Consider the following 18872-nt stretch of genomic DNA (forward strand, 5'->3'; position numbering starts at 1 on the left):
AGGCATAATAGAAGGACAACGGGAGGGTTATAGTTGGGGCTGCATTTTACAAACCACATTACTTTCGACATGAATCATAGCATCTCATTTCAAAATTATACAAGACAATGAACAGAACCCATAGAAGAAACAGCATGTTTGTGAATGTCTGTTTTTAAATTAATATAGTGATAAATGTCATGTTGTGTCCTTAAAAATAACAACAACGAGTAGAGTCAGTAGACCAATGATGTCAATTGTAATACAAACAGCTGACAGGAACTTAAACAAGAAGACAATGCACTTTATATACAAAGAAATAGAAAAATTAAGTACATGTACAGTAAAATTACTCTGATCACTTGACACTTAATTACAAGAATGAAAATACCATTTTGTATTGGTAAATCAAAATCTAAAGAAATTACATGATGAGAAAAGCTTCTTTATTTAATTGTTTACAATACATACGGTAAGAGATCAATGGAGCGCCGATGGCCACGCACCCGTAGGGGATAGCACAAGGACACCGTCAATGGCGTCCATTCAGAAAAGCTAATACAAAAAAAGTAGATATGTCAAATCAATCACAATTTACAGCAGTCGCTAGTGAAAGTCTACGCAGTCTTCACATTTTGCCTTAATTAAATCTAAAAGGGATTAAATTGTTTTTTCATATCGATCTACGCAACCTACTCCACATTTTCAAAGTGAAAGAAAAATGCTAGTCATTTGGAAAATGTTCTAAGAAATACAAAATGCGGATGTATTGAATGCTTATGTCTTCACACCCCAGAGTTAATACTTGGTGGAAGCACCTTTGGCAGCCATTACAGCTGTGAATAATAATTTTGAATAAGACTCTACCAACCTTGCACAACTCTTAGGGCAATGTATATCTATTGTTTTTGTCAAAATTGCTCAAGCTCAATACATTTGGTTGGGAATCATTGATGGACAGCAATATTCAAACCTTGTCTCAGATTTTTAAAGCAGATTTAAGTCAGGAAGGAGACTGGACCATTCAGGAACACTCAACACCTCTTAGAACGCCATTCTGTTGTGTCTTTGGCATTAAAATGTGTGTAACTGTCTCGCAGAAAAATACAACTCTCGGGATTAGGTTTTCCTCACTTTCCTTCACTTAGATAATGTGGAGTAGTAGGTTGTGTAGATCTGTAGGAAACCCATTTTTATTTTTTTATTTAATGTTAAGGCAGAAAAATATGAAGACTGCAAGTGCTGTGTAACTTTCACTAGGCACTGTATGTGTTCTAACAGGCCTATAATGTGGTTACTAAATAGATTCTGGACCTATCCCCCATGGGGGGACGGGTGTGTGGTGTTTCCATGGTTTTGGTCGAACTCTTACCTAATCTATGCAATTATTGCATTACACTGATGCTGTCATAACACCCTGCAATGCTGACAGTTTTAGTGTGGTGAAACAGTCCATTGCCCTCTCACCGTCTCTCTTTTTCTCCCTCTTCTTCGTGCAGTTATTTTTTTTCTTTTTTTCTTTCAGTCCAAGAAGAAAATGTTGTTGAACTGTGTCGCACAGAGCCTCTTCACTTCCTCTGTTGGTAGAAAAAAAACAGGGTTGGGATTAGCAAGCATAACCAAGACAAAATGTGAGATGAGCTCAAAGAAACATTCATTAATCCATCCATGTTGGATCTACCATTAACTTCAATCAAATTGGCATTCTTCTGGTTCAAGATAACGTAGAGTTCTCTCTGGTCCGACTTCTTGCCGACCACCCAGTAGTCTGTCATAGCCTTCACAATGATCTCTTCATCTTCATCGACCCTGAGGCAACATACAAAAATAACATGAATTTACGGACACTGTAATATACTTTACATACAGATTTGCCAAAACTAGGCCTCAGAGTGCTAACCCTAACAGGGTTTCTGTGGTATTTCATTGGGCATACCTGGCGAAGTCACAGTTGATGTCTCCCAGAATCTTCATGAGGTCTGGGTGGACCGAAGTCAGAGAGACACTGGCTGTCTTCCTCATGTGGATGGTGCTCTTCTCTGCCAGGTTCATGTGGTTGAAGTAGATGAACTTGAACTGGGGCTCCTTGTCCGGCCTGTAACAACACAGAGGGAGAGGATGTCGATTAGAGGTCGACCGATTAAATCGGCCATAGGGCCGATTTCAAGTTTTCATAACAATCGGTAATCTGCATTTCTGGACGCCGATTTTGGCCGAGGAGACTGCGTGGCAGGCTGACCGCCTGTTACAAGAGTGCAGCAAGGAGCAAAGGTAAGTTGCTAGCTAGCATTAAACTTAACTTAGAAAAAAACAAATCTTAACATAATCACTAGTTAACTACACATGGTTGATGATATTACTAGGTTAACTAGCTTGTCCAGCATTGCAAATAGTCAATGCGGTACCTGTTAATTTATCATTGAATCACAGCCTACTTTTTTTTTTTTTTTTTTTTTTTTCACCTTTATTTAACCAGGTAGGCAAATTGAAAACACGTTCTCATTTACAATTGCGACCTGGCCAAGATAAAGCAAAGCAGTTCGACACACAACAACACATAGTTACACATGGAGTAAAACAAACATACAGTCAATAATACAGTGAAAAATAAGTCTATATACAATATGAGCAAGTGAGGTGAGGGAGGTGAAGGCAAACAAAATATATATATAAATAAATAAAAATATAAAAAGGCCATGGTGGCGAAGTAAATACAATATAGCAAGTAAAAAATAGTAGAGATAGTAGAGATAGAAAAAAGTAGAGAGAAATAATGGGGTGCAAAGGAGCAAAATAAATAAATACAGTAGGTAGAGAGGTAGTTGTTTGGGCTAAATTATAGATGGGCTATGTACAGGTGCAGTAATCTATGAGCTGCTCTGACAGCTGGTGCTTAAAGCTAGTGAGGGAGATAAGTGTTTCCAGTTTCAGAGATTTTTGTAGTTCGTTCCAGTCATTGGCAGCAGAGAACTGGAAGGAGAGGCGGCCAAAGGAAGAATTGGTTTTGGGGGTGACCAGAGAGATATACCTGCTGGAGCGCGTGCTACAGGTAGGTGCTGCTATGGTGACCAGCGAGCTGAGATAAGGGGGGACTTTACCTAGCAGGGTCTTGTAGATGACCTGGAGCCAGTGGGTTTGACGACGAGTATGAAGCGAGGGCCAGCCAACGAGAGTGTACAGGTCGCAGTGGTGGGTAGTATATGGGGCTTTGGTGACAAAACGGATGGCACTGTGATAGACTGCATCCAATTTATTGAGTAGGGTTTTGGAGGCTATTTTGTAAATGACATCACCGAAGTCGAGGATTGGTAGGATGGTCAGTTTTACAAGGGTATGTTTGGCAGCATGAGTGAAGGATGCTTTGTTGCGGAATAGGAAGCCAATTCTAGATTTAACTTTGGATTGGAGATTTTTGATGCGAGTCTGGAAGGAGAGTTTACAGTCTAACCAGACACCTAGGTATTTGTAGTTGTCCACATATTCTAAGTCAGAGCCGTCCAGAGTAGTGATGTTGGACAGGCGGGCAGGTGCAGGCAGCGATCGGTTGAAGAGCATGCATTTAGTTTTACTTGTATTTAAGAGCAAATGGAGGCCACGGAAGGAGAGTTGTATGGCATTGAAGCTCGCCTGGAGGGTTGTTAACACAGTGTCAAAAGAAGGGCCAGAAGTATACAGAATAGTGTCGTCTGCGTAGAGATGGATCAGAGAATCACCAGCAGCAAGAGCGACATCATTGATGTATACAGAGAAGAGAGTCGGTCCAAGAATTGAACCCTGTGGCACCCCCATAGAGACTGCCAGAGGCCCGGACAACAGACCCTCCGATTTGACACACTGAACTCGATCAGAGAAGTAGTTGGTGAACCAGGCGAGGCAATCATTAGAGAAACCAAGGCTGTCGAGTCTGCCGATGAGGATGTGGTGATTGACAGAGTCAAAAGCCTTGGCCAGGTCAATGAATACGGCTGCACAGTATTGTTTCCTATCGATGGCGGTTAAGATATCGTTTATGACCTTGAGCGTGGCTGAGGTGCACCCATGGCCAGCTCTGAAACCAGATTGCATAGTGGAGAAGGTATGGTGGGATTCGAAATGGTCGGTAATCTGTTTGTTGACTTGGCTTTCGAAGACCTTAGAAAGGCAGGGTAGGATAGATATAGGTCTGTAGCTGTTAGGGTCAAGAGTGTCCCCCCCTTTGAAGAGGGGGATAACCGCAGCTGCTTTCCAATCTTTGGGAATCTCAGATGACACGAAAGAGAGGTTGAAAAGGCTAGTAATAGGGGTGGCAACAATTTCAGCAGATAGTTTTAGAAAGAAAGGGTCCAGATTATCTAGCCCGGCTGATTTGTAAGGGTCCAGATTTTGCAGCTCTTTCAGAACATCAGCTGACTGTATTTGGGAGAAAGAGAAATGGGGAAGGCTTGGGCGAGTAGCGGAGGGCAGTGCTGTTGACCGGGGTAGGGGCAGCCAGGTGGAAAGCATGGCCAGCCGTAGAAAAATGCTTATTGAAATTCTCAATTATAGTGGATTTGTCGGTGGTGACAGTGTTTCCTATCTTCAGTGCAGTTGGAAGCTGGGAGGAGGTGTTCTTATTCTCCATGGACTTTACAGTGTCCCAGAACTTTTTTGAATTTGTGTTGCAGGAAGCAAATTTCTGCTTGAAAAAGCTAGCCTTGGCTTTTCTAACTGCCTGTGTATATTGGTTTCTAGCTTCCCTGAAAAGTTGCATATCACGGGGGCTGTTCGATGCTAATGCAGAACGCCATAGGATGTTTTTCTGTTGGTTAAGGGCAGTCAGGTCAGGAGAGAACCAAGGGCTATATCTGTTCCTGGTTCTAAATTTCTTGAATGGGGCATGCTTATTCAAGATGGTGAGGAAGGCATTTAAAAAAAATATCAGTACAGCAAGGATAACATTCATTTTTTGGACCTCGACATTAGTAAAAATGACAACGGTTGTTTGCACATCAATCTTTAGGAAGCCTACAGATGGGAATACCATTCTGTGGGCAGACAGCATTCACCCCAAAAGACTAAAAGAGAATATTCAATATGGCCAATTCCAAAGAGTCCGCAGAATTTGCGATCAGGAAACAGACTACGGTGTCAAATCTGCTGAATTGGGGAATCGCTTCTTGAATCGGGGCTACAGCGTTCAGGTCCTGAAAGATTAAGGGCTGGATTACTTGATAGAGAACTTGTTGCGAAGGGGAGTGCCTCGTGATACATCAGAGGGAGTGTATTTTGTTACAGAATACAGCACTGAAGCAGAGAACATTAAAATAATCATTAAAAATAATTGGGGAATCATCCAAAGTGATACGCTACTACGCCAAGTCTTTCCTGAGCCACCAGTCATAAGCTTTAAGAGATGTCCTACCCTAAATGACAAATTAGTCCACAGTTATCTTTCGGGTGACTCTCAAAAAACTTGGCTTGACCACAAACCCAAGAGATCTTTTAAATTAACTATTGCAACCATTGCAGTAATATTGCACAGAATAAGTATTTTGTTGACACAGCTTCCAAAATGGAGTATTACGTCAAGCATTTCATTAACTGTAAAACCACTTATGTCATCTATAGATTGGAATGTCCACAGTGCAAGGTGTTCTACATTGGACGGACAAAGAGACGCCTTCAAGACCGCTTAGCGGAACACAAGTACGCCATACGGGTAGGCAATGAAGACTACCCCATGGCAAGGCACTACGAGTCCGTCCACCATGGCAACCCTGCCTCCCTACAAGCTATGGGTATTGATCATATTCCGGCCTCTATTAGAAAAGGGGACCGTCTTAAACAGTTAAACCAAAGGGAAGGTTTTTGGATTTACAAACTACAGGCCGCTAAGTACCCTGGTTTAAATGAAGATATGGATTTCTCACCCTTCCTGTAGGGTCGTGATGGGTCCATTTGCTGTCATCTAGTGGACATTTTGCTCAATTGCCCTCAGCTATGTTTAGACTGTTGTTCATGTTTTGCTGTGTTCTAGTGCAATATGGAATATATTGCTTTCTTATTCTTGACACTTCTCCCAGTCATATTTAAGGTTAGAACTACCTTTTAGTGTTCTGATACTTCTAGCTTGGAGTTGTATTTTTATGATAACATAGCTACAGAATTTCCCCTTTTAATGTGTATAGTATTGCTTACTAGGTGTGTCCAATCAATTTTGTAACCTCTTCCAATTAGGGCTAATTGGAAAAGCTGTTCAAGAGGACATTGTATTTCTTTTTTTTGTACTCCCAGACGAAGGCCATGCAGCCGAAAAGCATTGGTTTAAAAAAAACTTTTTCTATTGAACATGCCATACTAAAAGGCATTTTAATTAATTATATGAAGAGTGCCTTGGTCCTCTTTTTTGATGACCAATTTACCCCTTTTACCAAAGAGCACCTTCTGTCTACCAAAATCTACTATTGTGTACCTTAGTAGCGCTTCCCTTCCTCCTCTTTCTACTAGGTTTCATTATTTATTTGAGACTAAATTGATTTTATATATGTATTATATTAAATTAAAGTGTTCATTGTTCATTCAGTATTATTGTAATTGTCGACTTCTAAAAATAAATAAAATCGTCCGATTAATCAGGATCTGCTGTTTTTGGTCCTCCAATAATCGGTATACCTCTAATGACGATCATTACAAGGATGAGAGGAGAGTCTAATGCCAATTTCACACTACTGAGTCGAGATGAGCAGAGCCAAGTAGGACTGTACTGCGCTAGCCTGCTTACTCATTACAAATAGTTGCTGGAACCATACTGGAAAGGCCAATATGAAAATAAAATATCAGAGCCAGCACAGTGTTATGACGTTGCCATGAGGAGCACTGCAGATATTGAGATGAGCGCGATACAAGACTTTTCTCTCACACATTCACGGAGTATGTGCGCAGGATCACGGGTGCGCGTCACGCTGCTACACTAGGTAGCTCTGGAACAAAAACAGTGGAAAAAGGTTAGCTTCGTGCTTCAACGCTTAGTTGTTGCGGAAAAATCGGCCCGATATTTCTGTGTACTTTGTGCATCACTGAGTCTACCTTTAAGCAGTACTACACCTCAGGACCATCATTAGTTTATCCAGGTCATTGAGTTCATTGGTCCAATCGTCAAGAGGATGCCGTGGCATAAACACGTACCTTTTAAAAACACATGATGTATTTTGGACCGTGATTTCTATCATGGCGTGTTGGAACAACACAGGCCCAGGAACTGGAGGCTAGAGGATTAAAGCAACAGTACTGACCCCGATATCCTGCGGTTGACATTATATTGTTCACAGATGTCGGAGGCCAGCAGGGTGAGCTGAGGTCCCACCAGACCATCCAGCTGCTCACAGAACTCCCTCGTCAGCTCCACAGATGCTGGGGGAGAGAGCATATGACCATACGTTAGTTCGAATTAGTAGAATGGACTTTGGAACTTCTAAGAATTGATACGTTTTTTTCTTTCACAGTCCACATAATATGGCAATGCCTTAGAATTTGCCATTGCATTATTCACAGAACATTTGGAACGGGCAGACTCAGAGAATGCTGAGAAATTATGTAATAAGCATCAGCCCAGCTGTTTGGGGGGGGAGGGAACTGACCAAATGATATGAGAGGATACTCACCACTGATCATAAAACAAACCGCTGCACTCATCGCCTGAAATTAAGAGCAGACAATGTACAGTTTGAATATAATGGGTCTAGAGAAAATAATACTATAATTTAGAACTTATTACCAAATACATTGAATTTATAAATCATTTAAGGAAGCCATTTGAGATGCCAACGAACAAAGCCAATTCCCCCAACATCAGAGGTCATACCGGGTTAAACCTTCTCTTTGTTCTTCAGTAATGAAATAATAACAGATTACCATATTTTCTGCCAAACAAATAATGGGTTGGAAGTACTACCTGTCTCTATCTTAAAAACACAAAAGAATAAAGCCTCTACTGAATTCCCACAAAACCCAGCAGGGCTCCAGACCACAGTTCCCTGCTCATCAGTTCTGTCCCAAATGACGCCATATTCCCTATGTAGTGCACTACTTTGGACCAGAACCCTGCACTACATTTTACTAGATCCCTATGGGCCCTGGTCAAAAGTAGTGCACTATATAGGGAATAGAGTACCATTTAGAATGATACCCTCTCCTCACCTTATAAACTATCAGATGCAGCTCCTCATAACTGTCCTCTGTGTTGACAAATATTCTAGGGAACCGGAATTTGGCCTCTGGGTCTTTGAGATTAGCAGGTCCTGTCAAAAACCTGAGGGTGGAAAGAGGACCGGATATGAGGACGAATGCATCACAGCTCATCACGATTACTTTGATTGACAAGGGTGTTTCACAATTACAAAACAAATTTAGTTTGATACAAATCAAAAACGGTTTTACCTCACACAAAAAATTACAAATAAACAAATTAATCCCCAAGTCTATCTAGCAATTTGTAAATGTATATGTGGACGTACAGTTTGCATACTGTGTGTATCCCTTCCATAATTTGCACTGTCACAGTTTTCCCCTGCCCTTGGGTGGGTCTCTCCCTCCCACTCGGAGTCACACTGGCTTGGCAGCGGCACACTCTCAGGGATCACTCTTCCTCCAACAACGGCTCTATTTCAATACATTCATATTAAGTGCTTGTATTCTGTCTTCTCTGTGCTTTTCTGTATTCAGATCTAAATAAAAGGTTGTCTGTGTGTTTGACTACTTTCTGCTAAGCGACTTGCCCAAAGAGGATAACCTCTTAATTCTACCCATTCTTTGAGATAATAGAAGGGAAGGGAATAAATTAAGTAATCGCTGATCTGACCAGACAGGATATATGAAAACCATGTAGTGGAACCCCTTCTTTCCTCTTTACAGCTGTGTTGAATCAAATCAAACTTTATTTGTCACATGCGCCGAATACAACAGGTGTAGACCTTACCGTGAAATGCTTACAAATCAGTGTTTGGAAGGGATGCAGGAAGGATTGTGTTTTAGAGTATTCATACAGAGACTACAGAGCACCTCTGCTAATAATCTCATCCTTCTCTCTTGCGCTCTCCTCCTCCTCTCTCTCTCCTACTTTGTCCACCTCAGGCACAGAGGCCTCTAGGGTGGACTAGGCTACACAGAGACTCCGTTAACTAGCTTGGCTCTCCTTCCTCCTCTCTGTTAAGTGTAATCCCCCCTCCTTTGTGTCTGTGTGTGGGACGGTAGAGATACAAATCTCATTATTGTCAGTGGGGTAAGACCACATCACGTTGGAACACTGATCAGTAATCATCCATGTTGTTATAACAATCAGACTGGATATTGCACATGCCGGACCACCAACGCACTTTAATTACAACCTAATGTTAGCATAATAACACTTTCCTATCATACCAGAACTATCAAACATAACACCTCCTATTGTGATATCATGATTTTTATTGCTTTCACTTGATAATCTAAAACATAATCCTCCATCGCTTTGTTGAAATAACAATATATCCAATAAAAACCATCATGGATGAACACGATAAAGTCGTAATTCCATCCATCCCCTCAGGTTAAATGTATCAGTCTGCTATAGTCAGATTAGCAGCAGATGTGGCATGGCTAGAAGGCTCCACCCTGACATGATGATCTGGTGTCCCTGTCCTTCTGCCCCGAGATCGCAGGGGACCAGAGCCCCAGGGAGGGAGCCTGGCCCAGCCTAGCCAGGAGACCTGGAGGGAGGGAGGGAGGGGAGGGAGGCAGCGGACCAGAGAGGACGTTTAAGGACTTACCTCCCATAGTGAAGCAGATTCCCTGCCACCTCTGGCCTTAAGGGAGAGTCCCTACCAGCCAGCTGGAGAGAGAAAGGGAGGATGAGGAAGAGAGACGGGGAGGGAGAGAGTTAGAAGAGAGATGGTGGAGAGAGAGAACCTGCTTTAGTATAACTTAAATTCATTAACAACATTGTCTGAGCCTGTGGGGTATCAATGTGTGGTCAACTTTAAATGTGCTTGTTACACAACAATACATTCTTCGTGTGGCATGATGCCATTGTGGAGCAGGTGTTGGAAGAGTTCTGGCAACGTTGAGGGAAGGTTTAGGCAGAGGATCAGTTTTAATAGAACAGAGGCAAGGAAGTGGCAGTTGCTTACGCTCTAGCTCCCCCTCTGATCCCTCCCCTCTCCCTCCGTGATCCCTCGCTCCTCTCTCCCTGATCCCTCCCCCGCTCTCTGATCCCTCCCCTCTCCCTCCGTGGGCCCTCTCCCTCCGTGATCCCTCGCTCCGCTCTCTGATCTCTCCCCCGCTCTCTGATCCCTCCCCCGCTCTCTGATCCCTCCCTCGCTCTCTGATCCCTCCTCTCTCCCTCGCTCTCTGATCCCTCCTTCTCACCCTCTCTCACCTCGGGTTCAGAGTGTCTGGGGAACAGTGACGTTGTCAGGTACTTATACAGGATCCGCATGTCATCCTGCTCCAGACCACTCCTGCATGGGGACAACAAAAAAGGGGGACACACCTTTGTTAGCATCAAACACTTCCTGTTCATGTTCAGTCTGTTCAGGAGTATTGATGAACTAAACCCATCATCTCCATGGCTCACCATGGGCCCAATGCTATCATAACTGCTCAAATAATTTCATTAGCAATCAAATCATTAGGAACAATCAATTATCACGTAATCCCCAGATTACATACAGTAACGGGTCAGACTAACAGTTAAAAGTGAGAGACATGTCAGGGTATGAATTACTGTAATCAGATTGTGTGTATTTAAGGCATCTTCTGTGTCTCCCAGCCATGCCCAAGACAACCCCATACCTAGCCCAGCCTAACGGGATAAGGAGCATTGGAGGGATGCCTGCCACTGCTGTCAGGCTCCCCCACACCTTACAGTGGTAAAGGGCTGCAAGGGGGCGCCAAGGGCCTGCAGGCTGTTTATAAGATCAGGGCCCTGGCACACACAACACAGGAAGAGGGAAGCCCAATAACCTCCCCCCTCTCCTCCTGGCATCCTGAAAAACAGCCTACTAGGCCTGGCCAGTTGAATGATGAAGCAGCCTGTGCCTCAAGATCACAGAAGAATGCAATTCATAGCTTATGTTGTTCAACGATTTATGTTAGCATTTGCAAATTGTAGGCGAAATTTGGTTTCTACATGTGGGCAGGTGTTTTAAACCAGAGTACAACCCCCACACATGGCCTGCTTCCCCCAGCCGTACCATATCAGCTGGTCGTTGTAGAGGAAGGCTGTGTATTTGATCAGGCTGAGGCTCTCCTCCACTCTGTTGACAAATGACTGGATCTTCAGGTAGGTCATCTTGTCCAGGGGGAAAAAGGCAATCCCACCGAACACGTCCAGCAGGTCACAGGACTGCAGGTGCAGTGTCTGCAGGTACTGGAGGAGACCAGGGATAGAGGACAGTTATACATGCAGTCATGTCTCCGTTTGGTTAATAGACATCAGGGATACGTGGGGAAGGTGAGGTGTTAGCTTAGAAAGCAAAGTTATACGCACATCCCATTGTGATCAGGAGCCCAATGCTGAGAAACCTCATTAAGAAACACAAAAGGGCTGCACACTGTATGCCTAGACAACACAATGCTCCTATTTCCAGCTTCAATGGCAGCAATATTTCTGTCCAAGGTGGATCTCAGTTAGGTCAAAGCTGGAGATATTAGTTTACCTGCGTTTTGCTTACATTGCTGTTCCCAAAGACATGAGAGGACACTAGAATTGCCAGAACATTTCAACCTGGGATACGATACAGACACCATAGGCCTTCTCTGTGTCTGAGTTACATACTGGAAGGGGAAGCCTTTGATAGGATTAGGGAGAGCTGGGGGTTTCCTCTGATTGGCTAGGTATGAATAATGAACACAGGTCATTGCGGCCAATGGGCTGGGCCTGTAGTATGGTGGATGCTTTGACCAGCTTTCCTTGAGATAGGCGCCATTTCTGAGTAGTGATAATTAGTGGGGGGAAGTCATATTTGAAGGTCACTTATGACTGACATCTGACCCTGCATTTAGTCACTAGAAACTCAATACAGAGTCCACCACTCTAGAAGAACCAGTAGCATTCCTGTCTGTCAAGCAGGCAGCCAGGCCTGGAAACCACCCTCACACCATTAGTAACGTGGATAGCACACAACACCAGATGTGAATGTTTTCACTGTAAAAAAAAAAAAAAAAAAAGGACAGCTAAGAGGTAGGAACTACTAAGAATAAGAGTCGGTGTGTAATATATATATTTACAAAGATATGCTAATGAACTTCACAAGTAGTAAATCATCTGGCATTGAAATAGCAGTGCCCTGCCCCTAGGGAAACTTTGCTGAGAAAAGACTGAAAATATGCATAGATGATTTCTGTCAAACTGTCCATACAAGCTTCATTACTCAAAGTATATAAAGCACAATTGTAAAACAAATCCTCTGCATCCAATAAGACATGACAAAATCACCTAGTACCACCCATCATCATGCATATAGTTGCAGAGACTTGAGATATGTAATATGTAGCCCAGTGTTTGTTCTGTTTTACCCTGTAAAAGAACTTGTCAAGCTTCTGCATGAGCAGCTCCACCCCGCCTGCTTCCATTGCTCTGCCAAATGTGCCGTTGAAGAGCTGGAGAACAGAGCAACGAAAAGATCCATCAGCAAACCACATCCTTACTAAATGTCAGTCTCACACAGTCTTTACTAGAGAATGTGAGTTGGTTGAGGTTTACTCCCGAGTCCCAACCGGATGCTCACCTTGTACATACTGTAGCATTCCCGTAATACTGCACCATAAACTGTGTCCTACACAAGAGAATAAACAACCGAGAAAGTTATAAAAGAGTTGAATTCCCTCAAATGGACCAGACAAACACAAAATATACACAAATAAAAGACGCAACAAATTAAGCCGTACAAGTATTTCCTCTTCCTGATATTCTATCGTGGGAGGTCTCCCATCTTTATTCGGTTTTTCTACCATCGGGTTCCGCACCACCTGGAGAAGCAAACGAGGACAGGTAGAGGAGAGGTATTATCTTTTCAAAAGTATCCTAGGAGACCTAATGACTTGTCAAAAAGATATGAGTGTGCTGAGAGCGCAGCCGCTCTATACAGCACACTCAGAAAGTATTCACACCCTTTCTTCCGCATGTTGTGTTACAGCCTGAATTTATTCAATTGAGACTTTGTGTCACTGACCTACACACGGTACCGCATTATGTTGAAGTGGAATTATGTTATAAGAAATGTTAAATGTATTACAAATGAAATGTCTTGTCAATAAGTATTCAACCCCTTTGTTTTGGCAATCCTAAATAAGTTCAGGAGTAAAAATGTGCTTAAAAAGTCACATAATAAGTTGTACGGACTGACTCAGTGTGCAATAATAGTGGTTAACGTGTTTTTTTATGACTATTCTCTGTACCCCACACCTACAATTATCTGTAAGGTCCCTCAGTTGAGCAGTGAATTTCAAACAGATTCAACAACGAAGACTAAGGAGGTTTTCCAATGCTTCACAAAGAGGGGCACTTATTGTAGATGGGTAAAAATAAAGCAGACATTGAATATCCCACTGAGCATGGTGAAGCTATTAATTACACTTTGGATGGTGTATCAATACACCCAGTCACTACAAAGATACAGGTGTCCTTCCTAACTCAGTTGTCAGAGAGGAAGGAAAGCGCTCAGGGATTTCACCATGAGGCCAATGGTGACTTTAAACAGTTAGTGTTTAATGGCTGTGATAGGAGAAAACTGACGATGGATCTACAACATTGTAGCTACTCAACAATACTAACCTAATGAGTAAAAAGAAGGAAACCTGTACAGAATTTAAAAAATCTCTAAAACATGCATCCTGTTTGCAATTAGGCACTAAAGTTAAAAAAAATAAAAAATGTGGTAAAGAAATTACTTTTATGTCCTGGTTACAAAGTGTTATGTTTGGGGCAAATCAGACACTGGGAGACAACTTCACCTTTCTGCAGGACAATAACCTAAAACACAAGGCCACATATGCACTGCTTACCAAGATGACATTGACTGTTCCTGAGTGGCCTAGTTACAGTTGATTTAAATCAACTTGAAAATCTTTGACAAGACTTCGAAATGGCTGTCTAGCAATGATCAACAACCAACTTGACAGAGCTTGAAGAGTTTTTAAAAGAATAAACCGGCAAATATTGTAACATCCTTGTGTGCAACGCTTTTAGAGACTTACCCAGAAAGACTAACAGCTGTAATCACTGCCAAAGGTGATTCTAACATTTATTGACTCAGGGTGTGGATACTTACAGAAGTATCTCATTTCTGTATTTCATTTTCAATACATTTGAAAAAATTACAAAAAACATGTTTTCACTTTGTCATTATGGGGTATTGTGTGTGGCTTGGTGAGATTTTTTTTTGCAACAAAACGTGAAATAAGTCAAGGGGTATGAATACTTTCTGAAGGCACTGTATATAGTAAGTGTAAATGAGTTGGAAAACCAATGTACCATAACGATCCAGAAACTGTCCTCTGCTTCAAAGAAGAACTGCCTGTTCTTCTGTGTGTGTAGGGATTTAGCAGGCTTTGTTGGACAGAAGGTTCTGGAATATAGCAAAGATGGTGGTTGGGATTGGGGATATGAATCCAATACACATAACTAACAGATGTGAGATGTTTTACTTTAAGATAACTGATTAGTTAGTAGTTCCCGTGTACCTGGTAAACTGTACAATGGCCTCACAAAGACCGACATTACGGATCTTCTCATTCTTCTCGACCTCACTGGGATGGTAGAATAAAATCTTCTTCTCCTCCTACAATGCACACAAGGAGGCAGTTTCCACGAGGCACAGTATTTGAATGGAGACCACAAAGTTGACAGATAATCACATTGGATCATTTACAGTAGTAAACATTGAGCTGATGAACAGTGTGTTTGAAGTTCATAGTGAGAACATGTGAAACACACAAGACATAAAAACAACCAAATGGAGCTCACCTCTCCCTCCCGTGACCCAAATGAAGGATTATAGACGAAAAAACTGAGAAGAGATGGGGTGTACTGTTTCTCTTGCATTCCCGAAGCCATTCTCGGACTGCAACAGAGGAAGATGCTGATCAACTATCTGTGACTGAAAAAACTGAAAGACGTATCACAATGAGACCCGGGTTTTACCTGATCATCAGCATTAGTGTGGTTTGTGTCTGGACGTCCTCTGTTCCAGAGTGAATTTAGCATGCTTTGTGGCTGCAGACAAAAAGAATATCAGCTCAGCTTAAAAAACGCTACAAATACACTTGAGAATTTCAAGATCCTTGGTGTCCACAACACCAACGAACTATCATGGTCTAAACACACCAAGACAGTCGTGAAGCGGGCACGACAACACCTTTTCCCCCTCAGAAGAATGAAAAGATTTGGAATGGGTCCCCAGATCCTCAAGAAGTTCAACAGCTGCACCACCAAGAGCATTCTGACCAGTACCCTGGTATGGCAACTGCTCGGCATCTGAACGTAAAGCGCTACAGAGGGTAGTGCATACGGCCCAGTACATCACTGGGGCCAGGCTTCCTGCCATCCAGGACCTATATACTAGGCGGTGTCAGAGGAAAGCCCTACAAAATTGTCAAAGACTCCAGTCACCCAAGTTATAGACTGTTCTCTCTGCTACCACACAGCAAGCAGTACCGGAGCACCAAATCTAGGATCAAAAAGCTTGTGAACAGCTTCTACCCCCCCAAGCCATAAGACTGCCGAACAATTAATCAAATGGCCACCCCCTCCATTTGTTTACACGGCTGCTACTCACTGTTTTTTTATCTATGCATTGTCACTTCACTCCTACCTACATGTACAAATTAACTCTACTAACCTGTACCCCCCGCACATTGACTCGGCACCGGTACCCCCTGTTCATAGACTCGTTACTGTTATTGTATTGTGTTACTTTTTACTTTAGTTTACTTGGTAAATATTTTCTTAACTCTACTTGAACTACACTGTTGGTTAAGGGCTTAAGGGCTTGTAAGTAAGCATTTCACGGTAAGGTCTACTACACCTGTTGTATTTGGCGCATGTGACAAATAAAGTTTGATTTGATCATTTCAGATGAAGAGAATCAGTGGGTCATGGAATTTGGTCTGTTTATTTTTGGCAGTAAATTGCATCAAAAGCTCAATATCTCAAATCAGGCTGAAAGATAAGCATGCATTTTCTGATTTGAACAGAGCATTATTACCTTCCACTGACACTAGCTATACTAGTTAGCTGTATAAATGTATCCTAACTTCCACAACTCAGGCGCATGGCTAATTGATTCACTTTATGTGGCTTGCTAGGTGGCATTGCTATAACCTATTATTTTAATAAGGCCCAGTGGTTAACCAACTCGCTCAAACAAGTCCACAACACAGCTAGCTAACAAGCTAGCACATCGGCCTTAGTAGCCAGGTGGGGACAACGGGGATTTTTTTGCCATCTGAAAAGACAAATTTGATACAAAACAAACGAACTAACTAAATGTATACTGTTAAAAAGTTAATTTGTTAGATACAGCAAGCTAGCAATTAGCCGACGTTAGGTGGTTAATTTGTATGGTTGCACTGCAGCGGTGTCAACAATCCGCTAACGTTGTGTTCGCATCGATCTGGGGAAACTATTTCTTTATCACAAATTAATTTGACAATAAACACAACGACGCGACTTACCTTTTACTGTATAAAGTCAGCATATGCAGATCATCTCGTTTGTTGTTAATATTAATAACAGATACAGTAGAAAGCCGCGGCAATGACAAAATCCGCGCACACTTCCTGCTTTGACAGAATCTCATGTGTTACAGTAGAAACTGCTCGGTGGGATTTCTTGTACTAAAACTATGGTTCCACAATAAAAGTTCCTGTGATGTCCGTGCTTTTCCAGATTGGACAGACTGCATAAATCAGGCCTATATACCAATACAACGTTGAAGGAAAACATTGATTGGCCTTGATGATCATGGATTGGTCTTTGTTTAATAAAAATGTAGCCTGGGCAGCCACTGGTGGGCTTTATGGATCTCCACTATCATCTGGGCTTGATGTGCACAGCTGGTAATACATTCGCGTCCCCCGGTACTTAAAACATAAAGGCTTCATTTACCAACACCATGCTAGAGTGACTAATGCCTAGGCATTCTCATTCCTGATGTTGCACCCCTTGTTCAGCGAGGGGTATACAACAGAATGCTGTAACTGAACGTGGTGGGCAATATCAGGAAGCCTTTGCAGCCTGAATATGGTCATGTAATTATAAATACAATTTATACGGGTTTTATGCACATTTTTTTGTATAAATAACCTCTAAAATATATGTAAATCAGTTCACCGAAAACAAGTTCAGGGAACAGAACCGAAAACCGGAAAATAATGACTTTTTTCAAGGAATATAAACGGAACCTGGAACGAAAGTGATCCATACTGTAATGGAACAGAACCGTTATTTTAAAAGCATGGAAACTGGTTAATTATGTTATTTTTCGTTCTAGACATTTTTTTCTAGTCCCACAACAAAGCGCCTATACAAAGCCCTCACTCTGTTACTCAGAAAGGTATTTCAGTGCTTGCCTGCAAGATGCACATCCTTGCCTGTGATTGATTAGGCTACCTGTGTCACATCCTGATCTGTTTCACCTGTCTTGGTGAATGTCTCCACCCCCTCCAGGTGTTGCCCATCTTCCCCATTATCCCCTGTGTATTTTTACCTATGTTCTCTGTTTGTCTGTTGACAGTTCATTTTGTTCATTCATACCTACCTACCAGTGGTTTTCCCCTGGCTCTGGTGCATTACTTTCCGGTTTTGACCTTTCTGCCTGCCCTGACCCTGCCTACTGTACCTTTGCCCCACTACACCTTTGCCCCACTACACCTTTGCCCCACTACACCTTTGCCCCACTACACCTTTGCCCCACTACTCTGGATTACCGACCTCTGCCTGCTCTGAGCCTGTCTGCTGTCCTGTACCTTTGCCACGCTATTCTGAAATACCGACCTCTGCCTGCCCTGACTCTGAGCCTGCCTGCTGTCCTGTACCTTTGACTGCCCGTGTTTGAATTAATGAACTTCTTACTTTGACATTGTCTGCACCTGGGTCTTACCTTCAAATGTGTTTTACCTGCCCCTGACGTTACTAGCTTGATCCATAAGATAGGGAGAGAGATTTTTAATTAGCTAGAGAAGAAAGGATACACTTGTTCAATGCTAGTTAAAGAAACTATAGGCCTGGTTATCACATTTCATGTTTTATTTATTAACTACAAAAAGGTAAGATGTGTTTTTAATTCTGGTGCCGCTCTGCACACACAAGCTTGTTAGCTAGTTAACTCAAAGGACATTCAAAATTCCTTCATAGAAGCCTCTCCTCCTAGGTATAATTATGTGGACCTAATTCATATAATGCATGTCATAAGAGACAAAGCCCTTCAAGCATCCTCAAGCCTCGGATGCTCTCTCCCCACCCACAAAATTTCAGTTGTGTCTTGCGCCATTGTCTACACTGTTATGTCCATCACGCATGTAAACCACTAGCTTGCCTGTTCGTTCTGCACTGATTGGTAAAGTCATTGAGCTAAATGTAAAAAAAACTAAATAAATAAAACGTTCACCGGTTGAAAAAGGAGCAATATAAAATGTTTTTTTTATATTCAAACAGGTTCAGAACTTTATTTTCCTGTTCGGAACAGTACAACGAAACTGAAAAAAATTAGTGTTCTGTTCAGAATGAAACAATTGGGAAATAATTTAGGTTCCAACCCCTGACGTAAACGGACCATAAATATCTACATTTGTTTTCTTGAAAAGCTGTGAGTGCTATTATACAATTTCTACTTGTTCCATTTACAACTTGTCTAAGTCCTAAAATCAACAGATTTCAGCCAGTATATGGTTGTGGATTG

At 42.2% G+C, this 18872-nt stretch overlaps 1 protein-coding gene across 1 annotated transcript; it reads right to left on the bottom strand.

Annotated features, from left to right (window-relative positions):
• Positions 1–262: 262 nt before the first annotated feature.
• On the bottom strand, positions 263–16790 carry ccz1 (CCZ1 homolog, vacuolar protein trafficking and biogenesis associated). Its single transcript, XM_055890224.1, has 17 exons — positions 16648–16790; positions 15116–15187; positions 14939–15035; positions 14656–14753; positions 14447–14540; positions 12862–12942; positions 12702–12749; positions 12490–12573; positions 11166–11341; positions 10349–10430; positions 9741–9802; positions 8134–8245; positions 7599–7632; positions 7230–7347; positions 1916–2074; positions 1661–1788; positions 263–1556 (listed from the first exon to the last, which is right to left on the bottom strand). Exons 2-17 carry the CDS (start codon positions 15127–15129, stop codon positions 1501–1503), a joined length of 1443 nt encoding a protein of 480 aa, XP_055746199.1. The 5' UTR covers positions 15130–15187; positions 16648–16790; the 3' UTR covers positions 263–1500.
• Positions 16791–18872: the final 2082 nt, after the last annotated feature.

This window comes from Salvelinus fontinalis, chromosome 30, assembly GCF_029448725.1.
Source record: "Salvelinus fontinalis isolate EN_2023a chromosome 30, ASM2944872v1, whole genome shotgun sequence".
NCBI lineage: Eukaryota > Metazoa > Chordata > Actinopteri > Salmoniformes > Salmonidae > Salvelinus > Salvelinus fontinalis.

Coding starts and splice junctions, on each gene's coding strand:
- ccz1 (XM_055890224.1), bottom strand. Junction 9,803..10,348: donor CCAGACACTCTGAACCCGAG/GTGAGAGAGGGT, acceptor TTCTCTCTCCAG/CTGGCTGGTAGGGACTCTCC. Junction 7,633..8,133: donor TGCATCTGATAGTTTATAAG/GTGAGGAGAGGG, acceptor TCTTAATTTCAG/GCGATGAGTGCAGCGGTTTG.